The sequence below is a fragment of the Hippoglossus hippoglossus genome, chromosome 6 (assembly GCF_009819705.1).
Source record: "Hippoglossus hippoglossus isolate fHipHip1 chromosome 6, fHipHip1.pri, whole genome shotgun sequence".
Lineage (NCBI taxonomy): Eukaryota > Metazoa > Chordata > Actinopteri > Pleuronectiformes > Pleuronectidae > Hippoglossus > Hippoglossus hippoglossus.
The window spans coordinates 27,876,086-27,895,661 of NC_047156.1; the positions used below are offsets into that span (position 1 = coordinate 27,876,086).

At 39.3% G+C, this 19,576-nt stretch overlaps 1 protein-coding gene across 1 annotated transcript in view; it reads right to left on the reverse strand.

Annotated features, from left to right (window-relative positions):
- The window catches only part of LOC117762750 (NT-3 growth factor receptor-like), a 123,660-nt gene that overhangs the window by 35,125 nt on the left and 68,959 nt on the right, over positions 1-19,576 (reverse strand). Inside the window, exons 8-12 of the mRNA XM_034587343.1 lie at positions 11,428-11,540; positions 10,425-10,608; positions 8,035-8,058; positions 6,246-6,292; positions 1,291-1,393 (exon numbers count right to left, since the gene is read on the reverse strand). Coding sequence (XP_034443234.1) covers positions 1,291-1,393; positions 6,246-6,292; positions 8,035-8,058; positions 10,425-10,608; positions 11,428-11,540 — 471 coding nt within the window. The remainder of the gene's footprint in view (positions 1-1,290; positions 1,394-6,245; positions 6,293-8,034; positions 8,059-10,424; positions 10,609-11,427; positions 11,541-19,576) is intronic.

Consider the following 19,576-nt stretch of genomic DNA (forward strand, 5'->3'; position numbering starts at 1 on the left):
GTGACAAAATGAATCAAATATAAACCATGGATAAAATATATGATGTGGCCAAACATATTGATAACTAATATCTTAATGAAGGAAAATCCATTAGGTAAAATTTACTTTATAAAACAGGATTTGGAGAATCTGATACGACAACTGCATATAGCTTCTAGTGGAGTGAGATATGAGTCAGTCTTCTCTCCTCCTCCCTCTGCTGCTGGATAGGGGGTCTGGATAGTCTCAGACAGTAGATATGTTTTTTGGGGGGTTTAACAAAATTTATGTCAAACCAACATAATTACTAATACAGACACAGCTTTTGTTACCTTAACTACTGTGTTGTATTGTAAAACACGTCTCCTTCACATTGCGTTGGTTGAACAGGTGGTTTGATTAAGTTCTTAATTAGCCTTTTACTTCTCTCAGCTTCGATCGGGTGTGTGTGTGAGTACCTGAGCGTGACTTAATTCTTGTGTGCCACAGAAAAACTCAAAAAAGTTGTCTGGTTGCTATGTTAAGAAGCTCAGCTTAAGTTGAGTCAGGAAGACTTTACCTGCTCATTGTTTAGCTGATTGTGGGTGTTTCTTAATGGCCAATCAGAATTTGACACAGTTTCTTCCAGTCAATCATGCGGTTGCTGTCAAACTTTAAATCCATCCTCCTCTCTTCTGCAGTCAGACATCATTCAGCGATGGGCATAACCAACCTCCACCCCAATCTCCTCCAGTCTTTAGGAGAATCATCATCACCTCATCCGGATCCTCAACCTCAACTGATCGGGATCATATTAGTGATCCTGTATCGTGTTGGCAGGTGTTCTTTTTCCCCTATTAAAATGTTTTTTTGGTAGTTTTTCCTTACTCTTGCTGAGGGTTAAGGGCAGAGGATGTCACAACTTGTTAAGCCCTATGAGACAAATATTTGTGAATATGGGTCATACAAACAAATTAGATTTACTGATTGAACCACCACTAGTGTCTAGACCCCGGGAGGGGAATTCCTGTGCTACGTTCTGCTCCACCCTCTCTTAATCCCAATGACAACACATAGGGGTTTAATACGCCAACGACTATAACATTCACATCACTTCCTACTAGTTACAATAGCTCCATGCAAGAGTAGAAATATAAGCATGTAAATATTTTAACAGATAAAATAAAATATGAAATGTATATACAATATGTGCATTCTATTTTCATGTATAGCACCATACCACACCTTTAAGTTTTAGTCATGTCATAAACTTTGAGCCTGAATCTTCAGAAAGTCTGTGCAAAGGGATTAAGTGATATATTGGCTTCTTACCTTTCAATCCAAACTTGGAGCGTCGTCCATACTTGTTGATGAGGAGAAGGAGAACCACCAGCATCACACAGACAAACACTGCCAGGCCTACTGCTATTGAGACCTAGAATCACACAAATCATCACTTAAACATCTTCTGTTCAGATATAAAAGAAAGTTTGAGACAAAAATCTTGTTAAGTAGAGAAACATTTTTTGCAAAGCAACAACCTCAACAGGTGTTATGGTGATACTGCGAATGTATGTAAAATAGCTAAGTAAGTGGATTTGTACGTCATGTAAAATCCCATTTGATTAGGCAAAATTTATTAGCAACATAAAAACTGTATTTATTAGCTACCGCTGATCAGCAGTCATGTTCAGTCATATTGGTGTATAATAGAATTTGTTTAATTTATTGTATAGCTCTCTAAACTATAATTGGATTTAAGTGAAATTGTGATTTTGAATCTTAATGGAACTGCTTATGTTGTACAACACAAGTTTGTGAATTGTAATATTAAGTTGAGTTCATTAGCCTTATCCTATGATCAGTATTACTCATAGAATCAGCAAAAGGTAATTTTATCTTGACCTTATTCATAGGTAAGGTTTTTTGATTTGTCCCTATTGAGATGATACAAGACTGATCTCTTAGCCATGAGAGAAGATTTCAAAGAGATTCCAAAGGAAAACTTTTCCGCAACTGGATGGCGAGGATACATAACCTGTTGCCTGCAGTAAGGAGGTTCTGAACTGAACACCGATGTCTGGTTCTGCTAGAGGTTTCTTCCAGTTAATGATGGAGTTTTTTCTCTCCACAGTCACCAAAGTGCAGCTCATTGTGGAAACTGTTGGGTTTCTCTATAATTTCTAAGATTTTAACCTTCTATGCAAAGTGCCTTGAGATAATGTATATTATGATTTGGCGCTACACAAATAAAATTGAATTGAATATACATTGTATCTTGAGGTCCCACCTTCTTATATTCTGTTCAACCATTTATGTGCAGTTAAAATGTATAGTAGTGTCCTGTGTTTGTATTTCACTATAATTATCCATCCTCTTGGCTTCTGTCATTCCTAAAGTCTTCTGAGTCTGGCCCGATCCTTACAGATACCTTTGACACACTATTCTTCATACTGTAGTTATAGGTAACACACTGGTTACCTAAAGCTTATAGTTTGAGCTGGCTCAGGTTTGCCTTGGTACAGTTTGTAGTTATGCTGCTATAGATCTAGATCAGGGGTCGGCAACCTTTTTGACAATAAGTGAAAATAAGAAATCTTCTTGTTAATTAGTGTGCCATATCAAAAAAAATGTATATTAAGTTTTATTATTGAACCACATTAATATTTCCAACAGACATGTCATTTTATTCCATCCATATTGGCTATATATAGAACAACACTTTAAAGAACCATGTTTATCTCATTATGATTGCAATAATAAGTCATTAACCCCACCAACCACACTCATATTCAGAATTGCGAAAGCTTGCTTCAGTCGCATGGTTTTTGGCAGTGGCAAAGACTTTGAGAGAGTTGGCTTGCTTCCCATACCTGGACACTGCACGTTTGATTGATTCTCCCTTGTCTGCCTGATCTTTGAAACTTCTTTCGTGCTTTGTCTCAAAGTGGCGCTTAACACTGGACTTTCAGGACACAACATTTTCAAAACATAACGTGCACACAGCACGGTCCTTATGAAAAACAAAGCCATAGTCTTCTTCCCATGAGGGCTGAAATGCCTGTGTCTTCGTTTTTTTAGATAGAGGGCATGCCATCACCAATACACCTGAACGGCTGCACTTCACGGAGATTCATGTGGGAAAATGCGAGCAGCGCCAGCTGGGAGGCGTCTTCTTCTTATTATTTAATGGTAATTAGCATCCAGCCTATGGTGCATTACTGGCACCTAGTGGCTGGGAGGTGTTAACATCAATCAAGCTAAATAATACAGGCTGCGTGACGGCAAAACCTTTGAACATTTCTTTTATAAGAAATCGCCTGTGTGCCAATGATTATGGCGCCGCGTGCCATCCCTTAGGTTGCTGACCCCTGATCTAGATTGTCAGGGGACACATGACACATGGAACCTCTCTTTGCCCTATGAGGCAAATTATGATTTGTGAGTACTAGTGCAGTGCCCTTTCTAAATATGCCTGTGTGGAATGTTTGGTTGTCCTGTGGTAATCCTCTGGAACCTACTTTGTCATTGGTGAGCCCTCCTCAAACAGAATCAGAATCAGCTTTATTTGCCATGTATGTGTACACATACTAGATATTTGACTGACATCTGAAGGAGGCGCATCCTATTGTCTCCATTTTAAAGTTTTTTAAGGTTTTAGGTTAATTGCACTCTAACCCTAACCCTCAAGTACTATGTGCAAATAAAATAGGGCAATATTGCAATGGTGCAGAGTGCAAAGATTCTTGAACAGATTTTGATTATTAATGCATAAGTCAGAATATGAGGACAGAATAATAAGAAATAAATAATTGGGATTTGAGTCTCACTTTGTTATTGTTATGTTGGACATTTTATGTACAGTCTTTGGTGCAGGGTGACATTTGAAAGCTTTTTGTTTACCATACCTGGTTTATCTGCAATGAATATTTTATTGTCAATGCTTTTTATAAAAATGGAACTGATTTAACTGGTGTTATTTTTTCATACATTGCATGTCTGTTATGGTGTATACACTGCTCCCACTAACTGCTAAAGAGCGCTGGTCGCCTATTTATTAATAGTCTAAGTTTTATTAATATTGCATGTCCAAATCTCACCAAATTTCACACTGCACTTTTATGGGCGATAAGGCCAAATCCCATTTCACCCTTTGGCCCTACCCCTTCGTTTTGCGCGTAGTAGGGTGTCCCAATACCTGTTGGGTGGAAGGGGTAGGGCTAAGGCGTAGGGCTTTATAGCCCTCCAAACAGAGATTGCAACGCCTTGCAAATCACCGGCAAGCTGGGAGAGAGACCCACAAACGTAGTATTTTTCCATTAATAAGCATTTAAAAATTACGATAATGATTGTAATATCTTTGTTTAATATCATTTCAATTGGTCACACTTAATATACTATTATGTTCACTTTTTTCACAACAACCTTAAAACAAAAGCTTGCGACCGCACTAGCATTAGCATGCTATCGTTAGCATGCTAGCGTTCTTTTTTTTGGCATGATAGTCCTGTATTTTCACATAATTTCAATCTCATCTTTTCCTAAGACTGCGCACTTCTGGACAGAGACTTCAGATGTTGTACCTGGGATCTGCTGGAGCCACGCTCCCAGTTTGAGGGTCACAGTCCCTAATATTTCCACTACCATGGAGTTCACATTGCATTTCACCTTCCACATCTGTTCTAGCTGTTCTTTCAGCACTACGTACTTCTTGATCTCCTCATGCTCCTTTTTCCTGATGTTACTGTCCACTGGGATTGCCACATTTATCACTACTGTGATCTTCTGTTCTTTGTCCACCACCACTATATCCGGTTGGTTGCTGATCATCCATCAATAACAGATAGTAAGCTAATATTAGACATTTACATTTACTCATTTGGTTGAAGCTTTTTTGAAAAGCCACTCACAACTAATGAACAACACTAACGTTCACTACAGTAGGAGACCAAAGACTTCAAATTGTTTTTTGTGAAAAGTTTATGACGACCACACTCCCTGTCAGTTGTGTACCTATACTAAATACACAGTCGAGCTAAGAAAAAAGACATATTAACTGAACTGCAAATATTGCAATCCAGCCAAAATCATTTATTGTCAATGAAGAGAGTATTTTAAAAATTACGTTTCATTACTATATTGCTGCTGTAATGTTGGCTGATAACAGTATGATGCCCTTTTTTTGGTGAACATCAAACTACAGTTTGGGCAGGAGTCCTGCAACACTCTTCTCTCTTTAAACAAATAACTGCTTTACAAAGACTAAAATGGAAAGCGGGGCTCTGTACTATCCAAGCACTAACTATGTTAATATGTACCTCAACTTTGTGCAACTTCAAATGTCGTTGGACGTTGCTATAGTTTTCAACTTACACATTGTGCATATTGCAATTAGTGTTTAGTGTTAAATGCTCCCTGCTGGGAATGAATAGTGTTAACTTTAGTTGATTCAGGAAATACATTTTCTTGTGGAACACTTTTTAAATAACATACTTTGGGCTTGAAGTATTTTTGGTTTTAAAGTCCAAGTTGAGTTGCAAGTCTAAAGTCAACAAATATATGACTGAGTCTGACTCAAGTCCAAGTCATGTGACTAGAGACCATATCATTGCTCCACAGTCTAAAGAAAAACAATGCCCCTTGTGGGGCATGACAGCAGGCAGAATCAAAACTTGATAACAAAACAAAAATATGCAAAAGATAATTGAACAAACAGACACTAAAACATTATTTCTTCACAACCTCTGCTCAACATTTATCTGTCCTCAGTTAATTATAAGAAATACATAAAATTAATAACATTTCTAACAAGCTCTCAGGCTCACTAGCCACCAAAGAATTTCAGCAGACTGAAACAAATGGCTGAACATGAACATAGGTGAAGAATATGTCAATATAGAACTGAATAATACACGTTAATTGTTCTTTGAAAACACAGCTTTGGGAGGCCCTCAACAACGAGCACCTCCTTAATATTATCTGACGCTTTTCATAAAGAGAAAAGATAACAATGCAATTATGCAGCTTGGCTCGGACTTAATTATATTTAGTCTTGATTACCAACACAATCATCAAGTCAGGCCTGGAGTTAATTTAAAAATATATAAAAATAAGTAGAATTTTAAACTATAATACAAATATTGTGAACTTAATTGAATTCAGATATTTGAAGTTGTTCAGTCCTTTCTCTATATGGGCTTTTTTTTATAGCTATGTTTCTTCACCTGGGTGACTAGGTAATTAGAAGAAAACAGGCAATACATTTCTTTAATATTTCAGTCACTCACCCCAAACGTATCCTTCTCAGGCTTATGTGTCTCTGCAGTCGGGGTCACTTGTAGAAAAACATACAGTACATACAGATGGTATGAATGAAAGAATGAATCAATGAATCAATCTATTTAATTTGTATAGCCCATCTTCACAAATTCCAATTTGTCTCATTGGGCTTGACAACTCTACAAGGTTTGACATCCTGTCCCTAACCCTTGACAAGAGTTTGGAAAAACTATCCAAACAACCGCCTTTAACAGAGAAAAAAAGGCAGAAACCACAGGAACAATCACAAGTGAGGGATCCCTTAGGGACATAAGTGCAATAGATGTTGAGCGTAAAGGAGCACATCTATAAAATAAGAGAGTGAATTAATGTTCAGTGTTCATGATCAAAGTCATTAAATTGTTATCTGTTATTACTGAATACTAAATAAATCCTATCGTGTAGGGTGTAATGGACATTTTGTTTGTTCTATATCTGTTCACTAAAGATGGAAACCACAATGATTTCTGATCTAAAACTTGACCTCATTTGCTGGCTGTGTGTCATCACTCTATACCACCTGAAATGTTCTTTCTGTACTTCCTTTGTCTTTCTGCCAAGACAACTGCTGAATGGTTGAGCCATTTGCAAAGGTTTAAATAAAACTCAAAAAAGACAGCATGGTCTCACCCAACTTATTGAATTTCCACCACATAAGGATCATACAGTATTTATTTTTGTTAAGACTATAGCTCAACAGATCACTGAGCCTAATATGCATCTGATGCAGTGCTGACGTGCTTGGTGGATCCTTTCGCTACCAGTAGCGAGGATTCTTCCTCCCCAGTCCCTCTTAAATAAAGTTGAGGCTTCTTCTTCACATCTTTCCCCGAACTCATGTCATTTTCTATTAACGTCAAGAAATATCGGTTAGGAAAGGAGATTATTTTTGTCTTTTCGACCGCTGCGTATGACTTCACCAAAAGTTCTGGCTTGGCATATTCCATTGTTCTAAATTGTCTTGTTACCTTCATATACATGCATTCCAGAGTCCTTCCTAATGTTGTTTTTTTCATGTACGACCCTTGCTAGCATCATTAGACTTTGGATATTTGCTTGCCTCTTGCCTTTTTTTGTTTGATTTTCTTGGAAATACTTATTGTGTATGATTAACTGAACTGTGAGGAAAGATAACAAAAAGTAGGATTGAAATAGAATTAAACTCAAGTTAAGTACAAGTACTTTAAAAACTATACACTCCAGTAAATGTTTCTTTTCAGCATTTAGATCAAAATAGTTTGGCCTATTCATGTATTATCCACCATATGCAGAGGGCTTTGGAGACTCAATACCAGGCACATCTTCCAGTTACGGCAAGACTACAATATAGAAGCTCTATAATAACCAATAACCATAATATTGAAATAGTCCACAAACTTTAGATTCAAAGTCTGACGGTATATACTGCATATCAGTCAAGCCTGAAGGCCAGCCCATGTGTTTTGGAATCCAAAACATAGTTTGAGTCATGGATTATAATGTGTTTTTGTCTGGCATCTGAATTTACATTCACCTGACAGTTTTCCTCCTTTCCTGCCACTAAATATTTGACACTAAATAATGCCTTACACAACAGTCAGGTAAAATCTATGTCAGTAGTCTACATGTTCTATGATGAGAATATTAAATAAAATGAATGTTTGGGGCCTTAAACATAATTTAGAGAATGCCATGTTAAATTGTTAACTCCTTCTTGACAATCCTGAGAATAAAAAACAACAACATTCTATTAACAAATATGACAGAAAAAACACTTACCATAATCATAATCTGGATCTGGATCTGTGAAAAGAAAAGCAGCAGAGATACAGAAAAGAGAATGTAAGACAAACTGTAGCATGCAGAAAGGGATGACAAAAACAAAATGGCTAGAAGCTTTAACGGGAGCGCATGTGTAAGACTTTTTTATAATAATAATAATTATTATTATTGTTATTATTCAGTGAAGGTTGTGTGTTGTCTTTAGACACTTCTCTGCAAAAATCTTATCTGAGATTATGTGTTGGTACTTAAAAAAATGTCTCCAATCAGGACAAGGTGTCATGGTTTTGTATTTTGAGTGTTTATTTTTCTGTTTAATTATTACCTCGCGTTTCTTGTATATCCTTGTGTTTATGTGTTGTTTCGGTGTTGCATGTTTTCCCACTCCCTGTGTTCTGTTTCCTGTTTTATTTTGTAGGCTCTGTTCCTAGTGTGTTTTCTTCACTTCCTGTCTTTGTGATTGTCTGCACCAGTCCTCATGTGTTCCACCTGTGTTCAATTGCCCCTGCCTTCCCTGTGTGTATATAAGTCTCTGTGCTTCCCCTTGTCCTGGTTGGTTCGTTGTCTTAATGCCTGTCATAATCTCCTGTCCTGTCTTTATGCTTCATCTCCTGTGCTCGAGTCCCCTGCTTCTTCTGGTCTCTTGTAAGCTTCTGGTGTTTTCCCCCGTGTGCTGTGTTTTTTCAGTTTTGACTTTTTTTGAGATTCCTGCGTTTGTTGTTATTTCTCTGTTGGACATTTTCCATTAAAAATACTCTTTTTGTTTAAAACTCTGCATCCTGGGTCCACTTGCCTAACCAAACCTGACACAAGGACTTGTTGTCCCAACAGTAGTTTGTATTCTGAGAATTCCCCAAACCTGAATTTGGAATCTTTTTCTTGTGTTATCTGTTAAAAGCAGGACATTTCAGGTATATGGTGGAATCGACCTGTCATTTTTGTATGATGTTTGGTAAGTTTGGAAAGTACTTTCATAACACATGGTGTTATTGATTGTCTAAAACAAGTTTAATGCCCGCAATGGCTTTCAGGCTTCCAAGCAAGATTGTGGTTTTGGGTTTATTCAACATTTTTTAAACTTCACCTTAACTTTTTGTCTGTGGTATGCATTTGCATTTCTGCCAGACATAACTTACTTTGTTTGTTGTACCCATTCATGCTAAGATGTCACGTCTGTTTGACCAGTCATGACCAACGGAACTACCTGCACAACACTTGTAGTATCTGTAAATTTAATTTTGTATTAGTGCCTAAGCTGGGCCAAATGTTATCCTAGGGCCAGCACAAAAGTGACTATGATAATGGATGCACACAATTATCTTAAGTTCCAGCAGTTGATTAGAGCTGCATTGCAAACACTAGTATGTGTTTCGTAGAGAAAGCTGGTGACTTCTAATTGGGTGAAAATGAGGTGGTGAGGAGACACAAAAACACATTTTTCTTCTCTTCTCAGTGAAATGCTTCATTGCCAAACGTTCAAACAGAATTAGATAAGAAAGATTCTAATGGGGTTCTTCTTCTTCTCAGTTCGGCGGGTGGCAACCAACGTCAAGGTGCATTATCGTCATCTACTGTATCTGCCTCCTCTTCCTTGCTCAGCCTGTACTGCACAGTTCATACTTGATGGCAACCTCCTGTGTTGAAATTTGAATCAGTTTTACCTTAAAGGTAGTTCAATTATTTTGTCCAATCCTGTCTCCCTCAGATAATGGAGCATACTCCCTATTCCAATGGTAAATACTATTTCCAGGCTCAATTCTTCCACTCCATGCTTTGAAATTCCCCCCTGTAACTTTTCTCTATCTCTAACATACTTATTGCAGTGAAGCATTACATTTTCCATTAACTCCTCTATTTTGCAGTAATCACATAATCCTGTTGGATGTCTGTTTATTAAGTGCAGGGTATTATTGAGTCTAGTATGTCCTATCAGCCAAGTCAAAATGTTGTCCTCCTTAGTGCTCCTTTTTGCTGTCCTCACCGTGCTCACTTCCTGCTGTACTGCATAAAGGGTCTCCTTGTGTGAGCTACATCACAGCCATGCTGCTATTCTTTAATAGTGTTTCCTTTCATTGTTGTTTTTGTATGTGATTTACTTCTAATGGGGTTTTTCTTCTTCGTCTTTGTTCGGTTTATTGGCGGGTGGAAACCCCAAGAGTCATCTAAGGCAATGTTTAACACTATATTTTTTAACCAAATGAAAAAAAGTTGACAAACCAGCAAAGAAGAAGAAGTTGGTTGCCACCTGCCAATAAGCTGAACAAAGAAGATAAGAACTGTGATAACTCAAGGACTGACACTTTTTTTTTTTATCATTTAATTTGAAGTAATCACGATTGATAAAATGTCTGTTGCCATCGTTGTTAGATACTAGTGTGCACACTTACCCTCAAAGGGCTTGTCAAGGAAATGCCCATACACAGTAAAGGTGGCTACCCCCAGGTAATTGGTGGCTTCCAAAGTGTAGTTTCCATTGTTGTGGTGTGTTGGGTTTTTAAAGGTTAGACAGCCCTCTATATAGTCCTGGTAAATATCCATATCAGTGCGCACATACTCAGTGTGGGAAATTTCCTGAGTGGGAGTTACAGAAGAGCAACACATGAATAGTGACATCATAACATGAATCTCTGAGTAAGTGTGATGAGTGTGATCACATTCAATTAAATTTAATTGAATTTGCATAGCGCCAAATCATAATATACATTATCTCAAGAGACTTTACATATTGAGGTTGAGACCATAAAAATCATATATAAACAGTTCCCACAATGAGCAAGTGCTTTGCCGACTGTGGAGAGAAAAAAGCTCACTCATATCTATATACACCATCAAACTCTCAGATCTTCAAGTCTTTTTTCCCAAACTTTTTTATTGAAAGATTTAAGGTCTCATCCCTTCCTCGTGTAAATTGAGTATGTATTTGTTTGTAAAATAGATTTGGATCTTTTACTTTACTTTTACCAATTTATACTACACTTACACTTCATATTCCATGTACGTATATGTACATAATGTGATGTTTTATCTGTCTGAGTTGTATTATTGGGATATTTTGGTGTTAAGGTTACTGAAAGTTAATGTCAGTTATATGCTCTACCACAGACTCAGGGTCTGTCTATGCATGCAAATAACCACTCTCTTTAACCTGGTGCAATCAATCACCTCACACGCGCATCTCCCCCAAACTTAACACATATATTTAACCTCAGCCACAAGGTCTAACCATCCCCTGCTGGCTTTTTGTCCTCGCAGTTGCCACAAAAGCCATTAGTATGTTATGATTTAGCACTACACAAATAAAATAAATTTAATCAAACGTGTTAAAAAATATATATGAATCTGAAAATACAGCAGCCTCCACTGATATGTGTGTGTATGAAACAAACACACCTTTTCTCTGTAGAACCATCGTAAGGTTGGGTGGGGTGAACCCCGAACCGTGAACTCTATGCAAGTATCATGGCGCCGTTCTGGCTCCTTCAGCTTCACAATGGAGGGAGGAACTGAAAAACAAAACAAAAAAAACAAAACAACAGAAAACAAGACACATGAAGATAGTAAATTATTTTATTGTTGTACACTATCACATGTACATGTACTACAGTAAAACTTGAATTGTCTGCCATTACACTTGAAGCACTGTTGCTGTACAACAGAGAGCCAGAGATAAAATACAGATATATCAAGGGGAAAAACTTTAATTATCGTTTTAATATGCTGGTCTCATCAAAATCAGTTGCAATTGATTTTCAGTGTGTAAGCATGTGTTCCAGTTCTTATGTTTCTCTCTGTTTACTAACAACTGTCTACAAACACAATTTATTGTGTGCTGGAACAGTGTCATTTTCTTACCACAGTTGACTCAATGAAATTCAATACAGCACCAAAGAGAGAGAGCGAGAGGGAGAGGGCGAGAGCCAGAGCCAGAGCGAGAGATGAGGGGGGTCATTTGTATTAGTCATTTCAACACACACACACACACACACACACACACACACACACAGAGAGAGAATTTCAGACAAACATAGGTTGAGCTTGAGATTAAGCAGGAAAAACAGCTGCCTTACACATGGTCCTGGGATGGGCTGTAAGGAGACTGGTTGAGCCATGTATTTTGGAACATCAGTTCTGTTTTGCAAATGTACACAGAACCCATGCACCAAGAAGTGATGCTGTGAATTGCCAGAGAATGTAGTGAATTGACAAACCACTGCTTAACGGAGCTCTAGAGAAAAAACATCTGCTCATGTCCAATAGAGAGAAAAGCGATGAGAAAGGAGAGATAAGAATGTGAGAAGACATTATTTGCAAAATGCTTATGTGGCAAATGACCATGAGACGGGGCTCTCCCGCACAGAGCCAGAGACACAACTGTTGCTTTTCAGCATCTTTTATTCTCCACACAGCACACATGAGCAAACATAAAGGCATAAAGTGGCCAGCAGTTTCTGCTGGTGTCTAGCTTTGCAGCCCAGTGTCTCTGTCTCTCCGTGTGTCCGTCTCAGACCTTGTGTGTCTGTCCGTGACTGTCTTCCTGAGGCAGCTCTGCTGCTACCTTTTGTACCAAAGGATCAATCAGCTTGAAATTCAATCAATTAAAGACAAAAGACTCATCACTAGATCACTATCTACTTTCTTTATGTTATCTTTTGTTTTCCGTCCCTCGCTTTTTAATTGTAAGTTCAGCATTTTTTCTTTCTACATCTCAACAAGTGAGTAAAATGGCTCAAATCTACAAGGTAATAAGAATTTGAAGGACCTAAAACCAAAAGTTCTGCATGGCAAACTACTGTAAACACATGGCTACAGTGAAATGGACTCTGTCCTCAGTGCTGCTTCTTTGAACTCTGCCCCTGAACCCATTAAATACATGACTGGGACATTCAAAAAGAGTGGAGAGAAACGAGAGAGGGGAATGGGGGTGATAGTGATAGTGATCATTATTTATGATAGCAGCACAAGTTAATAATACTAATAATATAAATGTAATACTCCAAACTGATGTAATTTTGCTGGTTTAGCGATGAGACCCTCGGACACGGAGTAAATTTGCAGGCTTTTCTCATATGCCACCTCAGCCTAACAAGTGGAGTTTTATGTACTTAATTGTGCCTGCAAATTAGCATGTCAGTCCGCTATTATCTATACTGATTTCAAGACAGGCTTTGGTGTCAGAGGTTTTATGACATCCTCAGGCAAACCGAACCAACATGCAGTTATTCCATATATCTGTTTGCTAGAACTAGCAGTTTTAAAATGTGCAGCACATGTTTAGCTCTCTGCTAAACTAGCTGCATTAAACACTATTTTCTGATGGAAATTTAAATACCTTCTCTATGTGTTGGCCCAAGTGGCTCATGCTTGCATACATGTAGTAAAAGTCGGGATGGAATCACATGACCCAAAACCAATGGTAATCCCCAGGCATTGCTGCTTTAACCCAATCCTTGGTAGGCAGATGCATAGTGTGCCTACGAAAAACAGGGGTAATCAGTCAGTAACATGACCATCTACTGCCCCAATTAGGACCTTTTGTAAATATACTTTGTACATATGCTTTCAAGTCAGAGATACAAGTATCTCCTTGTCATTGTTAATATGTTCTCAAAATGGGTTGAAATGAAGAGAGAAAACAAGTAGAAAGGATGCAGCTACTGTGATTAAATGTCTGTTAAAAGAAGTAATTCTCATATTTGGACTTCCACATGGAATAACCAGTGATAAGGGGACCCCCTTTCATCAAATCACCCAGCACCAGCATTAATTGGAAGTTGCATATGTTGGGGATCGAGCTTAGACAAAGGATCGTAAACGAGGCCCGCGTGTGCTTTTCAAAGCCTGTCTAGAGTTTTGCTCTCTGCCAGGAGACAAACCTCCAGGGTTTTGACAGAGCAGCCATGTTGTCTTGACCGGGGCCTGAGGTCAACTTGGGCCTTCTATTGGCCGAGAGCCAACAAGACCCCCGGCCCTCTCCAGGAGGGAGGCCGGACACTTCGCAGGTAATAAATACCGAGAGCTCCCCCAAATCAGTGCTCATTCCCCGTGCATTGAAGATAGGACCAGAACCTCTCCAGGTTCCCTCCAGATGATCCAGACACTTAAGGGGGCAACCACAAACGTTTGTAGTTTTTATATTTTTTTCTCCTTTAAAGTTCATTCAACCTCTTTTAATTTTTCACTTGAACTTTACTCTGAAAGGACCGCAGCAAAAGTCGAATACTCGCCGGCCGAGTTATCCACAGACTTTTCCTCCGCTCCCACAAATCATAGCTGCTCCGCCGCTATTCATCCCTGCAGAAGAGCAAGAATATATTCGCCAAGGCATTGAGACTTTTCGCCACGGAGAACGAGACCGATTTCTCTCCACTTTCCGGCCGCAGCTTTGCCCCGCTGCCATCACACGAAGCAGCTGATCACTGTTTCCGACGGCCACGAACCAAATCCACTCGTCTTCCCGGAATGCGCCGCTCGCGCACGAACCAACCGCGGAACATCGACAAGTAAGAGGCTTATGTCTGGGCAGAGACTAGTTTAATTATTAGTGTGTTACTATTTGAGCGTACATTTGTGTGAGACCGCTGTGTCTACTTTTATCCACATTGTGCCCGCGCGTCGTGACGTATTCGGCATTTCCGGCTACGTCACCGCGTTGTGTTACCGTCAGACCGACTTTACGGAGATTCTAACCTATTAAAAGATCGGTACACAGCGGGACGGATCTTAGTTCGTTCGCTTGGGTACCGAGTGGTAGAGTCCCCGCAAAGCTGTCTCTGGCGGTGTTTGAGATCTCCTCTGATAAATTAGTGTATAACTTTTCCTTCCTCTCTCTCTTCTCTCCTAAATCCGCCTGCACGCACGTCCGAACTGCATCCCCGCACTTCACGTCTTATATACATTCTAGAATCTAGATAGTGCGATCGCATCTCGACGCCATTCGGCGCTTTGAACCACGAGATAGATCAAGTAACCTTTGTCCACCATTCCCTTGTGGTCAAACCACATGGTGCACCGCCATTTTGTAACCCGACACCACGTGTAATTTGTACGCCATTTTGGATTTCGTAACCCGACACCACGTGTAACTTGTACGCCATTTTGGATTTCGTAACCCGACACCACGGCTTTAGACGCCATCTTGTCTCCATCTTCCCCGTACATATACACACACACACCCACCCACACACACACAGACACACACGCACACACACACACATACTCGCCTCCGGGTAGACACATTGGAGGCATTACATATGTGTTACGATTGTAATAGATGCTTGTGGTGTTTTATCTTTGATATAGTGGGTTTGCTGTGATAATAGTCATTGAGTTACAGTGATGTCATTATCTTAAATAAATCCCCTTTTATATTTAAAGTACCGGTATTTTTGTGATTCTTTGTGCATATATATATGTGAATACAGCTGGATTATGACTGCCTGTGCTCGAACTTAAAACCTTCACTGTTCATTATATAATCATTAATAGGAAATATTGAGATTTCTAATTGAACTTTTCAGATTATGAGACTGATCTTTATTGACTGATTGTTGGTCCCTGATAATAGGGTGGTGCCCCGTCTTTGATGAATTATAATTATAACTTTTATTATTCTTAATTGATAATTTTATTGTTTTTCATTAATTATTTCATTATTCTTAATTGATAACTCTATCATCTTTAATTAATTATTTTATTATTTTAATTAAATAATTTTATTTATTTTAATAATCATATTTTATGATTATTGAAAATTAGCCAACATCCAGTCTACCTACTATTGCACAACACATACATACAATTGCCAGAAACCTCTCCATTAGCATTTTATTCCAACAGATTTACACCTACCCAAACAGCTGATTTTAAGCCTGCATGAAGTCTTGATAGGGAAACCTTTATCCACAGGTGCAAGACCACCTCTAACATCTCACAGAGCTATCCTGTTATGGAGAAAGGGGTATATGCGTCTTTCTAGCTCTCACCAACATAGTGAGAACATATAACAAGCAGGTTGCAGACAGGAGACCAGGATAATATGTTTGTGCAATCTCTAAATCAAGAATCTTTCTCTTCTAGGTGGAGATCCATACCAATTGCTGCTGAAGGTCGAGAGAAAGTCAGAATATATGCATCCAGGTGCTGCAGAGATCCATCTGTGCAGCATTGTTCCTCTTCTTTGCTGGCCTCTACACAGCCACGTTTTTCAGGGCACTGGCCACCTGTCACCCTCCTGTATGAGAGTAACGTTCCAAAGATGCCCAAGAATGGAGGCTCAGGTGGCGATTATGCTCCGGATGAGTATGACAGTGTGAGAGATTTGTCAGTGCACAAACACAGACATATAAGCACACATGCATGCATACACAAATCTTAACAAGGAAAATGCTTCCAATTGTGCCTCAAAGCATTGCTCTAAGCATGAGAGACACAGCTACTATGACACAATGATGGTGTTCAAATGGACTAAACAAAGAAGGGAACTGTCAGGCAATTTATGACCTCTAGATGTTTTGATGGGTGTCAGGCTGTGGCTTAGGAGGTGGAGCAGGTCATCCACTCACCGGAAGGTCGGTGGTTCATTTTGCGTGCCGAAGCGTCCTTGGGCAAGATACTGAAACCAAAATTGCCCCTGATGGCTGGGCTGGCAGTGTATGTTTGATGTATGATAGAGATACTGCTACACATAGATGCACTGTATTAATGTTTGTGTGAATGGGTGGATGGCAAAACTGTACTGTAAAGCACTTTGAGTGGTCATCAAGACTAGAAAAACGCTACATAAATACAGACCATTCACCATTTACATTAAGATTGTATTGTACTGTATCAGATTAGGATGTCTGCTTTAGCTTAGGGATAATATGTACCTTGAGACAGTCTCCATTTTAAAGAAAATAACAATATTGACTTGACATGACTAATGACCCAGATTTGAGCCTGGGCAAGGTCTTCACCAGTGATCTTAGGGACACATCAGCATGGCCAGACACCAGTGCAGAGCTCCTAATGTGGCTCCCCACTGAGGACAAATTAGGGCTCCCTGGTAAATTTAAGGCCTGGATATTCCACACAGAATCCTGCCTCAACTACTATGCCCACTGCTAATCTACGAAGTCCTGATTACCGTCTTGGAGGGCTTTGAAAGAAAGATCAGCCAGTTCCTGCGCAGGTGGTTGGGACTGGCATGAAGCTTAGCAACATCAGCTTGTATGGGCAGAACCCCAAGCTCCAGCTTCCCTTTAGCAGTGTGGTAGAGGAGTTCAAGGTCACTTCAGCCAGAATAATTCCTGCTCTATCAAGATTCTGCAGACATCATAGTCCAATCAGCAGGCATTGAGGTTAGAACAGGGAAGAAGTGGCAAGGTTGCATGGACAAGTTGGTAAAAGCAAGTAGCAGCACCCAACTCAGTGTGCCATCACCTTCGTGGGAGCAGAGTTGAAGCCCCAGCCACACCTAAAGACCAAGAGTGGGCGAGGGATTGGCAGCTGCTGGTCAATCTAGGGAAGCAGCTGAAGTTCCTGTACATCATTTCAGTCACAAAACTTAGGAGAGACATGGTCCTTGCTTAACCAAGCAAGCGTTTCAGGAAGTATTTCAGGATGTCTGTCTGCAAGTTTAAAGAAATTCTTCAAGAGTTTCAACCAAGATCATAGTATTCAATCTGACACAGGTCCCATTTGTTTCTAGACATTCCCAGTTATACGCATTTGGTTAATTCATTTCCTTTGACAGAAGTTGGGTTGCCTCTTGCTTCATCCTAGCTTCAAAACAGCTATATTATATCTTTTGTAGACACAAATAACAGTAAGCAATTGCTAAAGACAAATAAATAAATAGACAACTGTAATCAACAGACTGTATAGAGATGTCCAGGTGCAGTAAACAAAATCGTGATCCCCGCAGCAGAATAAATATTTTGCATCCTGCCTCTGCCCACTGCTCTACACCTCGCCTGAATCCTGTGGAGGATTTGTTGCTATTGTGACATGTTCGTGCAGAGAATCTCCCGCTGTGTTGTGTGAAAGGCAAACTGTGGAGAAAGTCTAGACACAATTATCTGGAGTTCCTACGTAGAACATGTCTGAAAAAGGCTCATGTCTGAAGTGAAACTTTGGCAAAATTGATCATGCTTCGAAAAAATAAAACCTGCATTCACCATGAAATTCCGTCGCTAATGTGGAAGCTTGCATCGACAGGTTTGAAAAATGTAAATAACATGCAAATTAATCATATGAAAAAAAGACATTACTGGCAATGTTCTTTATTTTCTTATTCTTAGAAAAGTCCACATATGGACCAAAACCAGCAATGGTATACAAAGACAAATGTCTGAACACTTCCTGCACACTGAGCCACACTTGTGCATTGGGTGACAAGTTAATTCATTGCCATCAACACACACCGACCTGCTGCCCTATGTGACAACAAATGTGGAATAATCTGCAGCTGAAAATAATTCGCAAAAAAATTGAATAGTTCCTCCCATTTTGACAGGCTGTTTTAGGAAATCACCTAACGACAATGTATATTTGTGAAGTGTTTTTCAATATGTATTTGTTCAGTAGGAAGCAATGGGTTTAGAGATGAGAAACAAAGATGGGGTAGAGAAAACTGAAAGATGAAAAATCTTGTTGACAATTAGTAAAAATATAGTTGATTTTCACGGCAATTAATTAAGCATTTGTTGTGACCTAATATTTTGAACCAAAAAATGGCCTTACATCTGTACCTAAAGCCTAACCATATGTCTCCTTTGTCTTGAAGACAAAGGAGAGCAACCAGAATTCAGCCTCCTACAGTCCCCAGGTTTTCACACCTGGGTGAGATATCCCATCTTGCAGCCACCAACAGGAGAAGCGAAAATCTCTTCTTCATGCTCTCTACCCAGTGTCCTCCTCCATGCAGGCCTGCCTGAAGCAGATTGCTACAACATTCCAAAAAGCTAGTGACATGAGAGCCTGGAAGGACTAAGTACTTCAGCACCAGAAGCCACTACACAAAGTCTCCCAAGCACCTTTCACAAAAGAACAACAGAAAGAAGCTTTCCCCAACCTACAACTTGTTCCATCGTGGAATCTAGCACAACAAGGATGGTGTGTTCCTTAGCCTGGCCCATCCCCAATGAATTGCCAGCTAAAAAAACCTCCCCTCTTTCAATCAAGCTAGGCTAACAATGTGGACTGTTAACTTTGATCAGTCTTTTGTTTTATGAGTTTGTATGGAGGCCCTCTGATAACATTTTGGAAAAAAAATTGCGTGGGAATGAGATACTAAGTCGTGGGTCATAAAGCCCATTATAAAGGCTACATCATGCAATTAAGTGCAACATTTCGTCTCTAGTCTAAGAGGCTCCTTCAGATAAGTTTGCCAGATCTTGTTAGTAAAGAATAGATTCATATCTCGTGGCCACAAGTTATTTATCTTGTCCCCCCGACTTGATAAATTGTGGCCACGACTTATTATCTCATTCCCACAAGTCATTTCCAAAATATCATCTGAGGAACATGTATTGTTGTGATATTTTTGTTAGTAAGGTTA